We start from the raw sequence: 19,764 nt of genomic DNA, 5'->3' as shown, positions 1-19,764 counted from the left end.
ACAAAGACAATCAAATGAGACAACATAGCATCTTTCTAGATAAAAAGCAGCCATTTATTAGTAGTAGGGCAATTTCCAGAGTACACATAAAACAAGCATTGACTCAGCAATTAAGTATCAATAATTGCCACCACCTGATATTAAGGATCACACAGATATTTCTGATTATTTCGCCACCACCTGATACAACTGGAAGGATGGAAATGCAGAAAAGAAAAGGGTGGACTCCTGCTGGAGTTTCACCATTGCCGTTTTGTGACTTGCCGGTTTGGTGCGTACCTCAGCCGACCACCTAGGAGGCCGGAAAGGCACCATGGAGTTGAAGAGCTTCTTGAACTGGAGCTTAGCCATTGCTCTTCATCCTCCTCCTGCTGCTGCTCTCAAGAACCATGTGCATGTTCAAGCCATTCATCTTCCATGGTTAGTAGTGAGTACAAACAAGACGAGGGGGAAAGCTACTTTATACCTTGAGGAGGTTGCTGATGTCTGCAGGTACTTCTCCAGAGAAATCAATTGCAAAGAACCCAGAGTCTGCATGGTAGCATTTTAAATTGGACAGCGCAGCATGTTTAGTGGAGAAAGGACAATGAAAGTAAAAACTGTGCCAAGTGCTCATTTGCTGGACTTCACACTGAGGTTGTTCTTCCCTCATCATGTCAATTCTAACTATATTCCTTCTCTAGAGAAATTCTCATTCCACTTACAAACCCAATACTATCCAGAGTATTTTACTTAACAGAACAATTATAGACCTATATTATATAACAAGAAGATGTACAAAGATCCAGTTCCAGTTCCCAGGGAATATATACTTGTAAATTGTTTTTTTTCCTGAAAAACCTATATACTTATAAAATCTGTGCATCTCTTTTGCAGTGTGCACACTTCATCTAACTATATCTGCCTTGATTTTCACTATTAGTTCATTGACATTTAATGAACAACCTATATCTGTGTTTCTAATAAAAGAAAGAAAATTCTGTAGAACTGTAGATACAGCAAGTTAATCACCAACCTTGTACTTAAGCCCTCACCAACAAAACGAACTTCAAAAACTCATGATGTGTGACTGAATCTACTATCAGCAAGAGAGGGGGCAAAAAAGAAAGGCACCCATTACAAAAAGCTGAAGGAGCACTCTCCACCTTTAGAGCTATGCCTTTAAGAGTGTGGAGTTAGAACAATGTGACACTCCTGTTTAGCCACTAACTCATGTTTATCCAAAGCATTACATTTCCAAATCCTGGATGACAAAGTCAGAAGTCCCTCCCTCTAAATAAATCAGCTTCCATAACATGCACTTAAATTCGATAAGATCTCAGTTTCATGTACGACTAGAGCTCTTGAGCCCAACGGAGGCATCCTTATATGCATATAACTAAACAAAACAGAAAAAGAACTAACTGTATTTTAGGATGGAATTTTCCACTTGTACAGGGAGGAAATCACTAGCACTGATTGTGGGGTTCAACCGCTTCACCGAAGTGGGATTTAGTTGCTGGGCACAAACAAGTCGAACACTCCTATGAAAATTTCTGAACTTTTGACTTTTTTTTAATAGGTGGCTGACATGGAGATAGTGAATACCCTCTCAGAAATGCACCCAATCAGTAACATCATATACCAGTCAAGATTCAAGGTCCCGCCAATACCAATTGGTTGGGTACCATTGGTCATAATATGCCATCCCCCATCAATTTTGTGAAGAACAAGCAATATCAAGAATCACATATTCTATCTAGTTTTGTTAGAAACCAACGAAAACTGGATGGTTCAACCACTTTGTGCCTGAATAGCTGGCTATCAAGTAGCAGCTTATTAGAACTGTATCCTAGCCAATAGAGGATCAATTGTTTTCATCGACCAGACATAACATGCACTGGCCATTGAGCAGTAACAAATCTGGAGCTGGCTTTAGATACATTAGGAGAGCACATTATCCCAGAATCATTCTTGACCAAGCAGGGACCATGTTTGACTACCTACATTTGCCCAACTCTGAAAGTATTTTTCTCAAAAAAAAAAAAAGAAAAGGAACAGGATTATAACTTGGTTTGCATGTGTTCGGTAATTATTTTGGTTGATTGAGAACTAGTGCCAACTTATTAACAGGAGCACCTTACTTGCATCTGCAGCATGATCTAGATGCCTATGGTGCTATGTTTCTTTATGTATGATATAATATCTAGCCATGAGCCATCAATTCTGTTGTTTATGTTCACAACTTACAGTAGCAACCAACAATGAGTCACTTTGTAGCAAACAGAAACTAAAAGGAAAACAGTGAACCACAAGGGTCATAATGCTTCAAAAAAGAGTCTTAAAAGCATTCTATATAGATCTCAAACAGAATGTCAAGGTCAAAACACAGTATTTTAGAAAAAGGTCAAGCATTATTCATGTAAGAAGTAACATTGCCCCAAAGGGAGTAACACAGAAAGATCCATTCCCTACATGTCACGATATAAGGCAAGTAATTTTCAGCTGTGCTTCGAATATTACGTGAATGCAACTTTAATGGTATTTCCTATCTTCTGCCCTCATTTTCCTTCCACACCTTCAAAATTTATGGGCATTACCAGAACTGAACTCTGCAGACTCAGCTATGCTGTCAATCAATTCAATGGTGAATGATCTGTCAATGCCAAAGATAGGTGGGATCAAACAAGATATCATATTTCAGGGTTTAAGTAGTAACCTCTCTTAACCCTTAGCTTTTGGGTCACTAAAGCTAAATTCTGATAAATAAGCATATCAGTAGGTGCAAGATATATGAAAATATGTTCGAGAAAAAAAAGATATACGAAAAACATCACTGCACAGCTTTAAGCAACAGTGGAATGCCTTATGTTAAGTTGCTATCCCTCTTCAAGTTTCCTTGTCTAATCCAGTGGGATGGATTCAATAAATTTATTTAAAGCATGGCAAATATTAGTTTATCAGATCCACTGCACATTCCAGCTAATAAAGCTAACCTTAGCAGAAAGATTAAATCAACACGCAGAATAAGTCATTATAATACAAACAGTAAAGTTCCCAATGGTAATTAAACAGACCCCTCACCAATCACCAGCAATAAAGTGAATCACATAAGGCAATCAGATTCATAACCTAAACCAAGTCTCATGTTCCATTTTTAATCAAGCAACACATGGAACCTTCTGTTTTTTTCCTCGAAAGCTCTGTTTTTTTTCTCATTATGTTTGTGGAACAATGCACAGTAAATAGTATATTGGCAGTATTGAAATAGAAGGACACTGTATAGACAGCACAATGGTTATTCATAGTCTTCAACTATTGTACCCCGTAGTTTGTTTCTTTCAAACTAAAGAAAAATGCTGTACTTATGAAATATCAAGTAGGGTTAGTGTGACAATCAAAGCATAGAAAGCATGTCTTTACAGATAATCAAAGAGGACGGCACAATGCAGTCCACATCACAAGCATGGAAAAATAATGGTAACCTACAAAGAATGCACTTTTGGTGTTTATTGAGTGGATATGCACCCATGTAGTTATCTTACACGAGTGCATTGTGGTTAGCGGTATCAGATAAGGAGAAACAGTATATATATCATCTTGTGTCTTCCACAGGCATGCACTTCTATGATAATCGATAAATGATTCAATGTTAATAAATTTAGAGTCAACACAAAAAATGAAAAGAATGCCTACCTTCAAACACATCTTCAAACTTACCTATAGATCATATTCGATGCCATAATCGACCCATATCGTCCATGTTTTCACCACAAATCCAAACAATGATAATATCAAAACAGGTTCCTAAAACAAAATAGACCAGTTTATCTACCTGGAGAGTGCCAATCAGCTCTCTTAGAAAAGAAAGATCTGAGATTTTTCAAAGAAGTAACACTACTATTTACTAAAGAGCTTGAATCTAAATGTATGTCTACTGGAAACTAGTAAGATCCACTACAAACCCCAATAAATGAACTTATTTGTTATTTTTCTTTTGGCACAAAGATCAAACAACTCAAATTTCGTAAATAGAAATTTGAAATTTAAGCCTTTGGTATATTGCCATTTATACCAATAAAAAGGTTACTCCCTCCATCCCAAAATACATCAACTTCTAGCATTCAAAATTTGTCCCAAAATATAACAACTTCTCCACATACATTCTCTTTTCCACCAATCACAATCTTCCAGCATTCAAATTCTCCACATACTTTCTCCTCTCAACCAATCACAACCTTCTCACATTTAATTCCACCTACTTCCTTGATATCCGTGTCCAACCCTATAAATTCTTATATTTTGGGATGGAGGTAGTATTTATGAAGGCACCAACTTTAAAGGATAAAATTTGGATTATATAGCTGTTACTAAAAACATGATTGAAAGGCAAAATTCAAATTATCAAACAAGCTTACATAATACAGTAATTTACAGACAGAAGTGTGATCGGTCAAAATTCAAAAAGCTAAGGAAGATCCACACTAAGGCAATTTTGTGATGTAAAGATTGTTGTTAAAGCGTCAATATAATCTACAAAATGGAGTACTTCAAATATAATCAACAGGAAACATCTTTGAGGACCATACAAATATATAGTTTTGCGACGGGAAAGCTGGCATCACACAAATATATGTGAATGACAAGCTATGGAACAGACATGATTCTACCAAAAGCTCATGTCTTTAAATAAATCAGCACAACTTTGAGGAGCTACCTGGAAACAAGTCCACATAGTGATACTTGAACTGAGTGCAATGGCACTTTCACTCTTAAAGATTGCCTAGGTTCTCCGGTTGCCACACACGGAGGAGTCGATCATAAAATGAACAGGTAGCAACAACTGAAAAATTCTTGTTCTGTTCTGCACCTTCACTTATCTGCCAATCCGCACCATATGCTAAGGACTCATGCTTGCAATATGTTTCCACTACTGCAGCATCCCCAGTACCTACTTTAACAATGGCAAACCCATTGTGCATGCATGCAGCCAAGACGACATCTGCAATAAGAGGATGATATTTAATCCTCCATACACCACCCCCTAAATTTAGGGACTTCACATTAACGGGTTTCACCATTGATCTTATGTCCCAAACTCTGAGAAATTCATCATAGCTTCCAGTAAGTAGCATGTTCCCCTCTAGTGGATTCTGAGCAATGCAACAGACACCCATATTATGCGACTTTTTGTTCTGAAACACAGCGTTTGATGGGTTCTGTCGCAAGTCCCAGCAGCTGAAGGAGCAGTCGTCTGATCCGCTGTATAACAAGTGTGGATTTGCACGATCAAAATAGCAAGTCCACACTTCATACTGATGAGCAGTCCACTGTTCTGATACCTCCAAGCGGTCCTCCCTCATGGAAACCACAGACAGGGAACCATCCGATAATCCAACGGAAAGTGCCTTGGCAGTTTGGTTCCAGTCCACAAACAAGCACATCGAAGAAGAAATGTCTCCAGAACAGACATCCCTGAGAACAGCACCTGCATAATTCGGTCACATAAAGCATTTGAATTCAGCCTCAACATATAAGAAATACATGGTGGACTACAAATATGACAAATACTGAGTTGTTTACAAATAGCTACACAAGCTCCCCTGCTTCCAGTACAGAATCAACTAGACTATCGTGGCAATTTAACTAAAAAATCAAGACCAAATTTGATCCAGAAATGCAAGAATACGAATTGACTTAGAACATCATTCAGCAGCATATTGCCTTATTCTCAAAAGAAGATGACAGACACGGATCACCTCCAGAAGGGCAGAATATTGCATAGTTGAAGCAACTTCTTGTTAATCCAGATTAACCACTGGGAACACATCCACTCAATCCATGAGAGTAAGAAACCAATTTCACCACCTCCCCCCCCCCCCCCCCCCCCCCAAAAAAAAAAAAAAGCATAACCCCTGAACCCCTAAATACTTCTGCAAGCATCAGGCAACATTCACATGGATGATAGAACGCTTTCAGAATCCTAAGAACTTGAATTTGCCTTTGGCATCAGTAGCAGTGCATCACTATGTTCAGTAAATAATTCATGGAAGCTTAGTAAGTGGATAGTGATCCAATTTTGACACAGCAGACAACTTATTTGATTCTATGGTAATGCAAATGCAGGAACAAACAGCACCTTTGTCCGATCCGTCCTCCTGCTCCAGGCGCCAGAGCGCGAGGCGGCCGTGGGCGTCGGCCTGCGCGAGCAGAGGCGCCACGGGGCTCCACTTCATGTCGAACACCCCGGCGGTCTCCACCGTGTGGAGCAGCCGGAGCCTCCGGGGCGCGTCCTCCTCGCCGGCGTCGACGGCGAAGAGCGACACGCTGCCCGCGCGGTCCTGCCGCTCCCCGCCCTGCTCCTGCAGCGTGTAGGTGGCGGCGGCGAGGACGTGGCGGAAGGGGCGGTGCGGGCAGAACTCCACCGCGTCGGCGTTGCCGCCGAGGTAGCACGACCCCAAATCCATCCCCCTGGAAAAACCCTCGCGTTCCCGCACGACGCGGCTCGCGGCGGCGGCGGCGGCGGCGAGAGTCGAGAGCGCTTTCACTTCCGCGGCGAGGCGGCGGCGGCGGGGGCAAAATAGTCAAACACTTAGTCCAAACCGGTCACGATATACCTATCCTGACTGGGGACGTGGCGGACACCCATGGCCACCCTAGCCGCCGCGATTTCGGCGGGCCCCGCGGCGCCCGCCCCCGCCGCTCGCCGCCGCCGCCGCCGCGGGTTCGCCGCCGTGAGCTGCGGCTCGTCCTCCGCGGCCGACGAGCGGCAGGCCCTCTTCAGCCGCATCGCCCCCGTCTACGACCATGTCCGTTACCTCCCACTCCTCCTCCACTTCTCGCAAAATTTTGAATTCCACTGGAGATACGTATACTACCAGCAGCATCGTACTGACGACGGGCGCAGTGCCGTGTTCCTTGTAGCTGAACGACGTGCTCAGCCTCGGACAGCACCGGACATGGAAGCGCATCTGCGTGTCTTGGTCCAGGTACGCCACTAGTGGCAGCATGCATATACTCTTGTTCTGCAATTGGTTGATGGAAAAGGTTGAATTATTGTGGTCAGGGCAAGGAGAGGGGATCGTGTTCTTGATCTCTGCTGCGGGAGTGGGGATTTGGCATTCCTTCTGTCTCAGAAGGTTGGCTTGGATGGACAGGTTGGTGTTGGATTTGCTTGGCTGCTTTAGATTTCAGAAAGAAAAAAAAATCGACTTGAATGTTCTAGCCCAAGCTCTCATATTTTACAGGTGATGGCTGTTGATTTCTCAAGTCAGCAGCTGCAAACGGCTGCTAGCCGTCAGGATCAACGCTGGAAGCCTTGCTACAAGAACATCAAGTGAGCATCCTCAATGTGAGAGTTTGTAGATTAAGAACAACCTGTGATATGTAGTTTTGTGATTGCTGTTAATGAAGTGGACAGGTCGTGCGCGTGGCTGACAGATGCGTGCTTTGGACCTCTATGGTTGCAGGTGGATCGAAGGCGATGCACTTGATTTGCCTTTCACAGACTGCTACTTCGATGCTGTTACGGTTGGTTATGGGTTACGCAATGTGGTTGACAAACCCAAAGCAATGCGGGAGATACTTAGGGTCCTAAAACCAGGTCTAGTGCAGATTCCAAAGTTTTTTTCTGGTTGATCATGCTTATACAGTTCAGCAGAAATTTTCATGATTGGGTTTCGCTGGACTGCAGGATCAAGAGCATCTATTCTAGATTTTAACAAGAGCTCATCACTTTTCACAACGTCATTGCAGGTAAAATATCAGACCATCTATAGTACACGCAAGTTTGGCTTGTGTTTGAGATCAAAGAGAAAGATAACTTCCTGATTATTGCACTATGACAATGTAACAACATCACGGTCTCACGGATGGATCATGTGTTGACTTCCAGTGTCAATGACTTTGGGTTGGTCCTATAATTCCCTAACCAAATTGATGTTTTCCCTTGGACAGAGTTGGATGATCGATAACGTTGTGGTTCCTTTAGCTAGTGGCTATGGACTCACTGAAGAATACAAGTACCTGAAAAGTTCAATATTACACTATCTAACAGGTTTGCATTTATATTTCCTTTGTGAGAAAATTCCCTTGAAGAACAAGATGGTCACATGTTTTACCACTTTTTAAGCAATACTCGAGTAAAACAAAAAAAAATTATAACTTTAGAAAAACAAAAAAGTAATGACACAACTTACATTTGTCATTCTGATAGTAGCAGTACTTCAACACACTTCTCAATTAATCCTGATGGAGTACAGTAGGAATCCCTTTTTTTTCGCTCACAAGGCCACGCATCTAAAGATTCAATTCATTTTTATATGAGAAGCTGCATTCTTATATTCCAAACAGTCCATTGGTCAATGCCCTTTCATCAGCGACCAAAGTTATCTCTCATGTATTTACCTTAATTTATTTGTGCTGGTTTACGTCCATTGTAGAAAAGGAGCTGGAGGAGTTAGCTAAAGAAGCTGGCTTTTCTGCAGCCAAGCATTATGAACTTGGTGGAGGTCTCATGGGAGACTTAGTTGCAACTCGCTGAGTAGAATGGTTGTGAAGAACCTGATCTGTACAACTTACCTGAATTTTGTAGCTGCTTCATTCCTTTTCCCTCTACATCATCTGATAGTTATGTTCCGCTGATCCAACAGGGATCATGCATCAAAAACTCAAAACTTTCGTGATGTATATTTCCTTTCTTCTTTAATAAAAAAGGACAATTGTAACCACCTGAAAAAATCAATAACCTGCAATTTATGATAGTGCAGGAGCGGTTCGATCAAAATCAGACGATTGAGATGAAATCCGGTACCGTGCATACCAGCGACCTGGCAACATTTGAGCTATCTGACTGGAAATCAGCCAGTTCAATCAACGATCCGGTTATCGGAGGCATGAAAGCAGGTGAGAATCTCAAGCCCTCAACCCAAAGGATCTCCATAGTGTGCATTGCCCTGATTTCAGAATCCTCTGTCTGATGATTAATCGGTCCCTATTGGCGACAGACCAGATGTGCACTCGTATTTATGGGCAGAGTTTTTAATCACTCGTCAGACTCTTTACCCACTTCGCTGCACAACGGGACAAGTATTCTGTAGGGTCGTTATAACTGAGCTCAACGAACCAGCCACCAAAATGTTCGCAATATAAATTCTAGCAACGAAGTTTTACTGAGCTATTACAAACAAATTCTCCACCTGATAACCGAGGAGAAAACACATGCCTTAAACCCCCACTATCCAATAAGTACCCTTGCAACATTAACAAAACACAACCCACTGTAGGCTCTTAATTCACCCATTACTTACTTACTTTCACCCCTAAACCAGATTCACCATCACTTTCACCTAAACCAGAAAAATCAAAGAAGGTAGAGAGAAAACTTCAAAACTTGAACCAGCACTATTAAGCACATACAGCCAGCCACACATTGTAATGTAGTAGTAAATATGATGTACTCTCTGGGCAAAGTAGTAGTGTCCTGTGAATGCCTGATGAGATCGATCAATTCCTCCTCTCGTCCATGGCGAGGATGGTGCTGAGGTTCATGGGGCTGATGTGGTCGGTGGAGCCGTGCATGATCTGCGCGACGATGAGCCGGTTCGCCCGCTCCGTCGGGTGGAACGCGTCCCAGTACGCGTACACGTCCCGGTTCGCGCACACGTTGGACGCCGGCGTGCACAGCCCGATACCGTTGTACGGCCCCTGCCCGCAGCACGCCACCTTCGCCGTCACAAACCCTGCAAACCCCCACAAACACATCAAAATCATCTACATGGATCTTCCGTCTGTCTCAGAAAAAAACCAACTTCTAAAAACGACTTCTGTTCAGATTCATCTCTGAATTTTTGTTCTTGGTTGGTAATTGGTTACCGTAGTCCTGGGGGTTGAACATGAAGTCGAAGCTGATCTTGTTGGTGTTGGCGGCGATGAAGACGTGGCCGCCGAGCTCGGAGTTGAGCTCGGCGAGCATGCGCTCCAGCTGCGGGTTGAAGAGGTCGGCGGCGCGCGTCAGGTCGGTGGCGCACTCACCGTCGATGCTGTGCATGGCCAGCTCCGCCGGCACGCACCCGATCATCCCGGTGCCCGTCACGATCACCCGACGCGGACCCAGATCGTGCAGCCTCTGCATGCACCACCATATACACGGACGCAGTCATATCATTTTTCCTTTCAAGACGAAGGACACAAATACAATTTACATGTACACGAAGCTGCGAGCACTGCACGTCTGCACGAGTGGCAACTGGCACTGTCGTTGCATGTGGCATGAGTAAATTTTGGCACGATGGCCTCGCGGGTACACGAGTGAGTAAATGCGATGACACAACAAGCCCCCTCTACGATGACTGCATCCTGCTTGTTTTTTTTTACAGCGTTAATTGTCCTACTTGGCATATTCATTGCCTCTGCAGAGTGAAGGTGTGGTAGGTGACACAGCATGCATACATCCACCCGAACGGCGACGAGGAGGAACAGTCGGTCAGACAGAGTACTGTCACCGACTCACCGTACGGTAAAACTTGGGTGCTAGATGTACTGCTACCTCCTACCTCTTGAAATTATTTGGTGGGAAGCTGATCTAGTAGTAGTAAATGTTTAGGCCTATTGGCATTGAACCCCATAGATCATAGTAATAAGCTATTCATAAATCATACAGTAACTCAAGAGTGTGAAGGAATGTGTAGATCTGAAGCAGAGAGATCTGATACAGTGACTTGCCCATTTTCATTTACTGGCTTACTGCTCCTTGTAATGAAAATCTTGTACTTCTGATAATGCAAGGCGTGAAGCCTTTTTCGCATTACACTGTACTTATATTGCTTGTCAGACATGTTAATTGTTTGTTGCAGTTCGAGCTCTTAATTTAATGATGCTAAAGTTAGCATAATGTCCTAACTGGAAGTATTTTTACAGGTATTTTAAATAGTCTCTACAATCAATCTATACCGTTCATATTTTCTAATCTAACGATCATATATATTTACGATGTGCCTTAACTACTAGTAGAACAGTAAATCATAAATTAACGGTTGATGATAATACAGGTATTGGTATACGGAGTACATTACTACTACCAGACCACCCATACTTCTATTTTCTTCCTTTGCAGTGGACAGGAGGATGAAGATGGGGGCTTACTGACACTGACTGCAAATAGTGTGAGATGAACTGCATAATGTATTCGGCTTATTGTTTTCAACAGGAACTTTCTCAGGTTGATACAGAAAAAATTACAGGTCATGTCATTGACTTCATATTACCCAAAAGAGACTCCACACCAGGATATGTTCACTCTGCAGGCTGCAGCCTGCACTTTCTATCTATTGTTTGCAGTGCCAACAGTTAACATGCAGCATTGTTTTCTTCTACTGCTTTTATGCAAGTGAGTTATGCTCATCTGCTTCGATCGGCTGAGTCTCTACTGAAATGCTAATCGTAAATTTGCCAAATTCTACCTTTGGTGATAACACGGAAGTTAATTGAGGCTACTTATTATTCTCTAGAGCAAGAAGAAACTTGGAATCGATGAGATGAGACTAACCGTGAGGATCTTCCTGTACTCGGAGATGAGGTAGGGGACGTAATCCTGGATGGCGAACTGTCGGGACCTGACGGAGAATGGCACCAGGTAGTAGTTGTTGACGAAGTCGTTGCCGCCGAGCGTGATGAGCACGAGCGACTGCTGCACCACCTGCCTCGCCGCGTCCTCGCCGACGAACGCCGCCAGATTCCGCTGGTAGTTCTCGAAGTTGTCCAGCTGCTGACCGATCCTAATTATGTTCACCTGCACCCACAGCAAAACACAACGTTAATGCGCATTTGTTCGTGACGAAAATGGTGGCGGATGCGCGCGCGCGGGGGCTTACGAACTGGATGCCGGTGTCGTTGAGGATGCCGACGCCGGCGGAGGCGAAGTTGGCGCCGACGAGAAGGTTCTCGCCTCGGAGGTCCGGGCTCAGGTACGGCAGAGCAGGCTGGGACCCGAGGTACTCGCCTGAGCCAAAAAAAAAAAAATGCAGCGTGTCAAGAACAGTTGTAACTAACTTTGTGCATTGCATTGTGTTTCTTTTTACAAGTGACAGTGATGGATAAGGTGCTAACTGATGATGTCCGGGATGTTGAGCCCGTTTGAGAATCTCCCCGTGGGCATGTGCGTCGGGAAGTCGATCCCGTACGGCGGCGCGTCCGCGCGCGCCGTCGTCATGAGGTAGTTGTTGTTGCCGTTGTCCACGAGCGAGTCCCCGAACACGAAGAACGCCCTCGGCGCCGCCGCCGCCGGCGTCGCGGCGGCCACGAGCAGCGCCGCCACCGCCGCCATGAGGAATCCAACCAAAGAAGAAGCGCCCATCGCGCGGGTACGTCGGCGAGACTCGCGACAGCAGCTGAGAGTATACACTTGGGGCTAGCTGACTGGCAGTTGGACAGTGGGCGACACGACGGTGGATGTATGGACGGCGCGAGGGTGGCGGCGTTCACGTTCTCGCTTGCGATCTCTCTTATAGAGGGAGGCCGCATTCGCGTTCGCAATTCGCATCGATGTCTCGCGCCACGCCACCTTAAGACGCGCAGTTAAGGCGTGAGCAGTGAGTTAGCGGGGCGCGGGACACGGAAAGCAATTGCGCGCGAGGACCACCACACCACACACCCCTCTTCTCTCTCGCGCGCGCGCGCCTGACCAAGCACGCAAGCTAGTTGTTTTTGCTGCTGCACGCCGCAGATGCAGGGTGGTTGGATGCTAAATGCGGCGCTTCGCGTTGCGTCCCCGCGTACGCGTCTCGCCCTCGGAGGCCACTTGGCTGGCCCGGCCCTGCCCTGCCCTGCCTTGCTGTGCCTCGGATCATGTGCATGCACGAGAAAGAGATGGAGATCGATCGAAGGGGAAAGAACGCTGCGAGCTCGCTGTTGCTACCTACCACCAGAATTGCATTGCTCCCCAGACTTGAAAGCTAGTGAACCCGGCAGTACAGGAACTGAATCCTCTTCCGGCCGGGATGCATTGTGCGTGTATAGTCATCGTCAATTATTCAGTTCGTTCCAGATGGAGCAGGGGGGCATGCGCAGCTGTGCGTCTTAATTTGTTTCTCATTGAATTCGCCTTTTTGGTGGTGTCTCCATAGGAGGAGAAGATGTGTTTTTGCAATCACGAGTGAGAGCGACGCGTGTTAGGATGGAGATTAGTGTCATCTGGATTAATTGGTATATATCGATCGATGATCGATCATTTATGGTTGGTCTCACGATTAATGCGGTCGATCCTCTGCTGTTCCTGAAAGTAGGACAGTGTGGGACATGGTGCACGGACATCTTAATGAAGAATCCAATAAGAGAAAATCCGTAGCTGAAACTAAGTTAACTAACTCCCGCTCAATTCAAATCGGGTACGAGAAGCAGCACAGTGACAAGATTTAAACCTCAAAATCGGTCGTCTTCCTTTAATTTGGGATGCGTGATAAACAACAGTAATCTGATTCTGCTACTCAAGGCAAGCTAATTTGATTTTCCAACAAACGTACTAATTCAGAGTTTCAGACTCAGCGCGCTAGCTCCTCTTTCCGCTTTCTAGACAGAGTTTTGAAGCGAGTTCTCTCACGGACAAAAGTCGCAACCATGCATGGATTCTACACCGAAGATTTCAATACGCCATATTGTTTTTCATCCTCTTGGGCTATCTCAGTCCTCCTAACTAGTAACTACTCGTACCTGCAACTCGTGAGAGGTTGGCGAGTTAATAATGTAATTAAATCCCCTGAACATATACTGCACTTACCTTCCATCAGAAAAACATTGACATGTCATAATTCAGCTGACAGCTGGGATAGATAGATGTACATATATCATATATGTATGGTCCATACCGAAGGGAGTTTACCACTTACCTAGCTAGCCATTTCATTTGCCTTGCGGCCATGCCCTTACCACACTTAATTACCAGTTACCTGTAACGAAACAAATTGACTCTGACAGGTACATGTATACGCATTCCATGTAAATTCAGAGTGACAATTGTGATGTATAGATATATACGTATTCCATGTAAATTCAGAGCGACAGTTGCGATGTATAGTGCACATGGCCGTATATACAGTATACACACGGAGCATCATATGTATCGCGGCCGTATACTGCGTCGTACCGTACGTATAGACGGCCAGCATTCATTTATTGTACTTGATCCAGTACGTATTGCGCATGCATGCATGCAGGCGCGTAGCAGAGGGGACGCCACGCCATGTGAGATTCATTAAGCGGTGGGGTAGAAATCATCGATCAATCAATGTGTGCCACCACCCATAGCTAATACCGCCTACTAGTCGCACGCTCGTACGGCGAGTGAGATAAAATCTCGAGGCGTAATTGCGCAGCGCTGTAAAAAGATATTCGCCGGCCGGCGATTCGTCCTATGTACTCCATCTTCTGCAAATCGTACAGGCTTTGCAGCGAAGTACTCCTACGTACTGATCTGCCAGATCGGGCTGTAAGAACGCATTTTGGCGTAGAGCCTCCTCTATTATCAACTTTCCATCACATAATATCATATAAAAAAAACTTTCCTACACACATAAACTTCTATTTTTTTTACAAACTCTCAACTTTCTTCAAACTTCCAACTTTTTTAGAAACTAAACACACCCAAAGTATTACTCCATGATCTGCCAATTGTGATGTAATCGAGTTGTATTTCTCGACTTCAAACTTCAAACTTCTTTGTTTTCTGTTAACACGCTTATTAAATTGTTATATGATATTTTTTATAAAAAAATTATATATAAGTTATTTAAAAAATTCAAATAAACTTATTTTTAAGTTTATAATTATTAATACTTAATTAATTAATTATGTGTAAATGAGATTTTTTGTTTTGCGTGCACAGAAAATCTATCTCAAAACATAGAGATCGAACGCTCACCAGCAGCTATCAAACTCGCGTCGTATGTATATATAGGAGCGTATTCAGTGGCATGCATGTTCCAGTTCCGGTTCTCTCTGTGTACGTAGGTGTGTTCTGAAATTTCATATTCAGCGTTGTATATATGTACTACTCGATCGAGCTTCATCGAGCTGTGCGAGTTCAGGAAAGGAGCAGTTCAGGAATTTAGGCACAGCTCGTCGATCGAGCTGTGCGAGTTCCACCAGGAAAGCCATACACACCGATACATGCATGCACCTATCAAGCAGCTTCACATCTAGACCATGCAGTTAATTGTACAGTACTCACCATGAGTACTACAGTAAAATTGTGGAGAGGAGGGGGACAAGGTAAAACCCGATCGGTCGTTGGCTGATTGGCTCTCTGCTGTTCTAGCTACCATCTGTAACTGTAAAGGCTAAAGCGAGCATTTACTCGTAACAGCTGGCTCCCGTGGACTGATACACATGTACTTGGTCTGCAGATCGGCTGGCGAATGGCGATCCATCTGCAAGCTACTGACGTACAATTACTCTCCCATCTCGCGAACGCCGAACGGCCGGCCATCAAGCGTGTGTTTAGATCACGCTAAAATTAAAAGTTTAGTTAAAATTGACACGATGTGATGAAAAAGTTAAAAGTTATGTGTCAAGTAGATCAAGCAGCCGCAGAAGTTCCTGCTGACACTCCTCGCGATCGACCGGCTGGTCTCTCTCGAGTCTCGACAATTCACACGACAGGGCAATGCAGGTCGACGAGGCCGGCGTAGCGGCCGTGAAAACTGAAATTACTCACAGATCGATCGATCTCGCCGCGGCCGGCCGTACGGAGCGGCGCCCGAAGATTCCAATCTCTTCCGGCCGTCCCGGTGGTCTCGCTGTGCCAGAGTACCTGCTGTAACAACAGTGAGTTCATAAATCATAACGCGCTGTAACACAAACAGTGAGATCAGTTCGTATTAACTGCTCGATCATATCGTGTTCTCTCGATCCAGATCGGTCCAGCTCCGCTCCTCATTGGATCGATCGAGCGACTGGCTGCTAGGCTCTTCATGGTACGCATATACATATATGCATGTGCCGTTTGATCCGAAGCACTGCAGGCACGCACTTGTGTTTTAACTATCTCTTCTTCTCGATCGGGACCAGCTTTAAAACGACGCTGCAGTGCTTTAACTGTGTGCAGTTAACTGTGTAGATGTGTTCTACATGATGATGTCGCGTTCCGTTTTCTGAACTGAACCTCCTGAGTCCTGAGCAAACACTCGACGGGAAGATCCAGACTTGCAGAGCTCGACGAACGATCGACGACGACGCATGCGTGCGTCTGGTTAGGTGACCGTTCGGCTGTGGGCCGTGACGGGACACGCACGCGCTATCTGGGCTGAGCCTTCGGTGTGTACGGACATGCCGGGTAGCTTATGGGCCGTCCCGGTATGGTCCATTTCTGTCCATTAATAGGCTTGCCAGATGATTTCATGGCGGGCCGAACGGAGGCCGCCTGTCTCGCCAAAAACGGCCCAGATGAGCGCCGGTCAGCATCGCAACCATATGACATCGAGACATACTTCGTGGAACAAACCTTTTGTCGAATAAACCAACCTATTACGAGATGTGATAGGAGATATAAAAGGACGTGACATTGGATATCACATTCCGTATTAGATTTATTTATTTTGAGACAAGGGAATATGAGATATAGATATAGGAGGGATGGGCCCACATATAATTTTTAAATTTATTCGATAACTAGCTGCCACGTGAACAACCATGTCGACTAAAATCACTCTCAAAGCAGTTTCTTGTGAGTGGTGATATACCCAATTTTACAGCAGGGTGGTATGAATCATATTCAACCAATATAGGAGGGAGTCAAAATGCTTTCTCCAGTCTATTAGTATGCGAGAAAGTCTATTTTGACTTGCTCGTCTCGTGCTTCTGATTAAATCGCGTTCATCAACCACAAAAATGGATAAAGCGCATCCCTATTTTTCAAAATCCGGTTCAAATTGAATTCTCCAATGATCTGAGAACCTGTTTTCACTGACGTGATAGGTTGATCATGATTGACTCGCTGAGTCAGCAAGTATAACCTATATGTCGACGACTTCTCCTCGTCTCATCTTCTTCATCGCCTCTCCTCTCTCTCTCCCTCTCCCTCTCCCTCCCTCTCTCTCTCTCGCTACTACCTCAAGGGTGGCATCTTGAGGAGGGCAGTCGTGCTAAGCCTCGTCGTCTCGTACGTTCTCGGGATCAAGTCATACATCATGCTTTCACGCCCCGCGGTGGTCGAGCCTGGCTAAGCCCGACGACCAGCAGCAGCAGACCCTTCTTTGTCCCCGTCAAGCGATGGCCACGAAAATGACGGAAGAACCCCACTTACTCCCTCTGTCCCACAATAAACGCAGCCGTGGGTTTCAGTGTCCAACTTTGACCATCCATCTTATTTAAAATAATTTTATGATTATTATTTTTGTGTTTTATTGGATGATAAAATATGAATAGTACTTTATAAGTGACTTAACTTTTAAAATTTTTTACATAAGACGACGGTCAAACGTTGAGCATGAAAACTTATGGGTGCACTTAATGGGACGAAGGGAGTACCTCTGTTGTGAGTGTCGTCTCCTTGCGTGGGGAATCCTCGGCGGCAGCGAGCCTGGGATGTGGCCGCCGCTTCTTCCCCATGACGCGCGGTGCGACGCGTACAACCGCGCTGTCGCCAACACATGGTTTTGGTTCTGCCCCTTCTGCAGCTCCCTGTCCGGCTATCGACGCTCCGCACGTCGCTTGATGGGACCCGAGATGCGCGAGGAGGTCTTACAGCAGGCAATCCGACAGATCACTGAGTTGGTCCTCCTCCACGGCGGCCCCGTCACTGGCTCTACCGCCTTCATCGATGCGGGTGCGTGGGTCCCAGAATACATATATGATATGCCTTTCTGTGGCCACAAGAGGAGGGTAGGGCTCCAACTCTTCACCACCGTCGCTCTCCCTGCATGCCTCTGCTGCTGCTATTGGAACGTTGGATGGAGGAAGAAGATTAGATGAGAAGGAACCGCTTCCCAAACCACCAAAAGAGTCAATTTACACCGGTTTGCAAGATGAGAGAGCCGTTATAACTGGTTTTACGGTTGAGCCAAGGGATTCGAACAAGACGTGAAGGAGGCAAAACAGACTTATTCCTTAATATGCGTGCTACATGACTACGTGACGGGGCAATTGGAGGCCGAAAACGAATACGAGGCAGCCAGCTCAGGCTCGGCATGTCTCGCCAAAACGACCCACGTTAACCTTTAGGCCGAATTTCGTGGTGATCGAAATTGAGACACAACTTCGTGCCTCCGTGAAATTGGACTATTAAACAGCCTTTAAGCCCAACAATGGCCATTAAAATCAGAGGTCCATTTATTCGTGGGCCACAACAAGGCCCAAATCGCTGCTAAATAGCTGCTGATGGGCCGTTCCAATTTGGTCAATTGATCGATTTGAGTCGAGTCCACCGAGAGCTAACAATGTTTACGTCACATTAGCTTTCTTCGGTAATCTTAATCCAACATCTTCAGTACTAGTACCAATCGACTTCTTATGATTGGGTTCATGCTGTTCAGTGTTCACTACTTGTCGATCGACTCAGCCCGGGCTTTCATTTGTAGCCAACTAGCCATGAAAATGTGCTGGTCTCAAACCTTTTTACTACTACTCCATAAGTATGAGATGAGGTAAATGATTGGAGTTGAAGACCAGGCCTAGAAAGAGCGTGCGAGAACGGACGATCGCCTTCAGAATTCTGATGCTGCCCGTCCTCTGAGATCTACCACCCGTTGCACTCCCGCATCTGTCTGTCTCTCCACACGACACCCCCGTTTGAGCTCTGGAGCTCTTATCCTGACAGTTTCCTATGATTTTTTTTATTATAAATAAAGCCATTACTGTCTACTACTCCGAGTTGAACCTTTGCAAAAACAGATCACGCCTCGTCTCTTTCCTACTCAGCAGTACTCAACCTTTTCCTTGTGAATCATCAGAGAAAACGCTGCGGCCATAGCTGCAGTGCTGCACCTGCGTGCACTGGTCCATCCATGCATGGCGGCTGAACACTGAAGTCCAGCCAGCGACGCCGATGCTGAGAGAGTGAGAGCATGTGTGCCTCTCCAGGCTAGTCCAGACTGGTGTGACCTCGTGGGGTAAAAGCAAGCAGATGGTCAGTAATAAAAGGAGAGATCAAGATTGGATGGATCATGGGTCTCGCGGATGGCGTGCGACAGCACGAGTGCCCCACTGTTTTTTTTGCAAAAGCGAGCCGATAAAAAATGATGGCTTCAGTACGTAATCATTGTCAGTTAAACCATCGAGAGCCAACCTGTACCTGCGATCCCTTGAAGCATCGGTAAGCTACCTTAATTCAGATTAGGACAATGCAGTGTAAATGTGTAATTAACTGAATTTTCAATACTGTTTTTAGTAGCTTACTGAACTGAGACTGCTGACTTTGCATCAGTGCAACACAAAATTTATTTAGTACTGGATGTTTCAGACTCTCAGGTTTGGATACGTGGAATTAATTTCAGGGTCTCCCATTTGTTTCGGCCTTTCTGGGAAGCGAAGTGATCGAAATGAATGCAGCGTGCGTGTCCTACTGCTTAGCTTAGAGATCAGGATAAGATTAGCTGGGATGTAACATCTCGCCGTAGCTGTTGCTTGCCAGTACTGTAGGCGGGCTCGTCTGCTGAAATAGCTGCATTTTTCGACCTGATTTGGTGATACGTAGTACGTGCTTCCAGCTCCTGTTGAATTCAACCAAGAATTCGCGTTAGGTGATTGGTAGTAATAGTAGTACTTTGGTGACGGATTAAACCAAACCAGGGATTGGCG

The 19,764-nt window shown here is 45.0% G+C and overlaps 3 protein-coding genes across 5 annotated transcripts; 1 reads left to right on the top strand and 2 right to left on the bottom strand.

The window, feature by feature from the left end:
• Window positions 1-32: 32 nt before the first annotated feature.
• Window positions 33-6,554, bottom strand: LOC127770110 (uncharacterized). Of its 3 annotated transcripts, none has more exons than XM_052295784.1 (6): window positions 6,119-6,554; window positions 4,697-5,467; window positions 3,676-3,786; window positions 1,016-2,635; window positions 467-531; window positions 33-374 (listed from the first exon to the last, which is right to left on the bottom strand). In XM_052295784.1, the coding sequence occupies exons 1-2, from the start codon at window positions 6,444-6,446 to the stop codon at window positions 4,752-4,754; spliced, it is 1,044 nt and encodes a 347-aa protein (XP_052151744.1). In that variant the 5' UTR covers window positions 6,447-6,554; the 3' UTR covers window positions 33-374; window positions 467-531; window positions 1,016-2,635; window positions 3,676-3,786; window positions 4,697-4,751. The 3 variants fall into 3 exon arrangements, with proteins under 3 accessions (XP_052151744.1, XP_052151743.1, XP_052151746.1); XM_052295783.1 differs by having other exon boundaries at window positions 3,700-3,786; XM_052295786.1 differs by lacking the exons at window positions 1,016-2,635; window positions 3,676-3,786.
• LOC127770111 (2-phytyl-1,4-beta-naphthoquinone methyltransferase, chloroplastic) lies at window positions 6,524-8,875 on the top strand. Its single transcript, XM_052295787.1, has 8 exons — window positions 6,524-6,788; window positions 6,904-6,968; window positions 7,046-7,136; window positions 7,227-7,315; window positions 7,449-7,582; window positions 7,673-7,734; window positions 7,936-8,035; window positions 8,421-8,875. The coding sequence occupies exons 1-8, from the start codon at window positions 6,627-6,629 to the stop codon at window positions 8,519-8,521; spliced, it is 804 nt and encodes a 267-aa protein (XP_052151747.1). The 5' UTR covers window positions 6,524-6,626; the 3' UTR covers window positions 8,522-8,875.
• Window positions 8,876-9,126: 251 nt separating this feature from the next.
• On the bottom strand, window positions 9,127-12,646 carry LOC127770109 (GDSL esterase/lipase LTL1-like). Its single transcript, XM_052295782.1, has 5 exons — window positions 12,085-12,646; window positions 11,850-11,977; window positions 11,525-11,767; window positions 9,853-10,105; window positions 9,127-9,719 (listed from the first exon to the last, which is right to left on the bottom strand). Exons 1-5 carry the CDS (start codon window positions 12,329-12,331, stop codon window positions 9,484-9,486), a joined length of 1,107 nt encoding a protein of 368 aa, XP_052151742.1. The 5' UTR covers window positions 12,332-12,646; the 3' UTR covers window positions 9,127-9,483.
• Window positions 12,647-19,764: the final 7,118 nt, after the last annotated feature.

The sequence above is a fragment of the Oryza glaberrima genome, chromosome 4 (assembly GCF_000147395.1).
Source record: "Oryza glaberrima chromosome 4, OglaRS2, whole genome shotgun sequence".
Lineage (NCBI taxonomy): Eukaryota > Viridiplantae > Streptophyta > Magnoliopsida > Poales > Poaceae > Oryza > Oryza glaberrima.
Note: the sequence above shows the minus strand (reverse complement) of the source record. Positions and strands in the feature narration are given on the sequence as shown.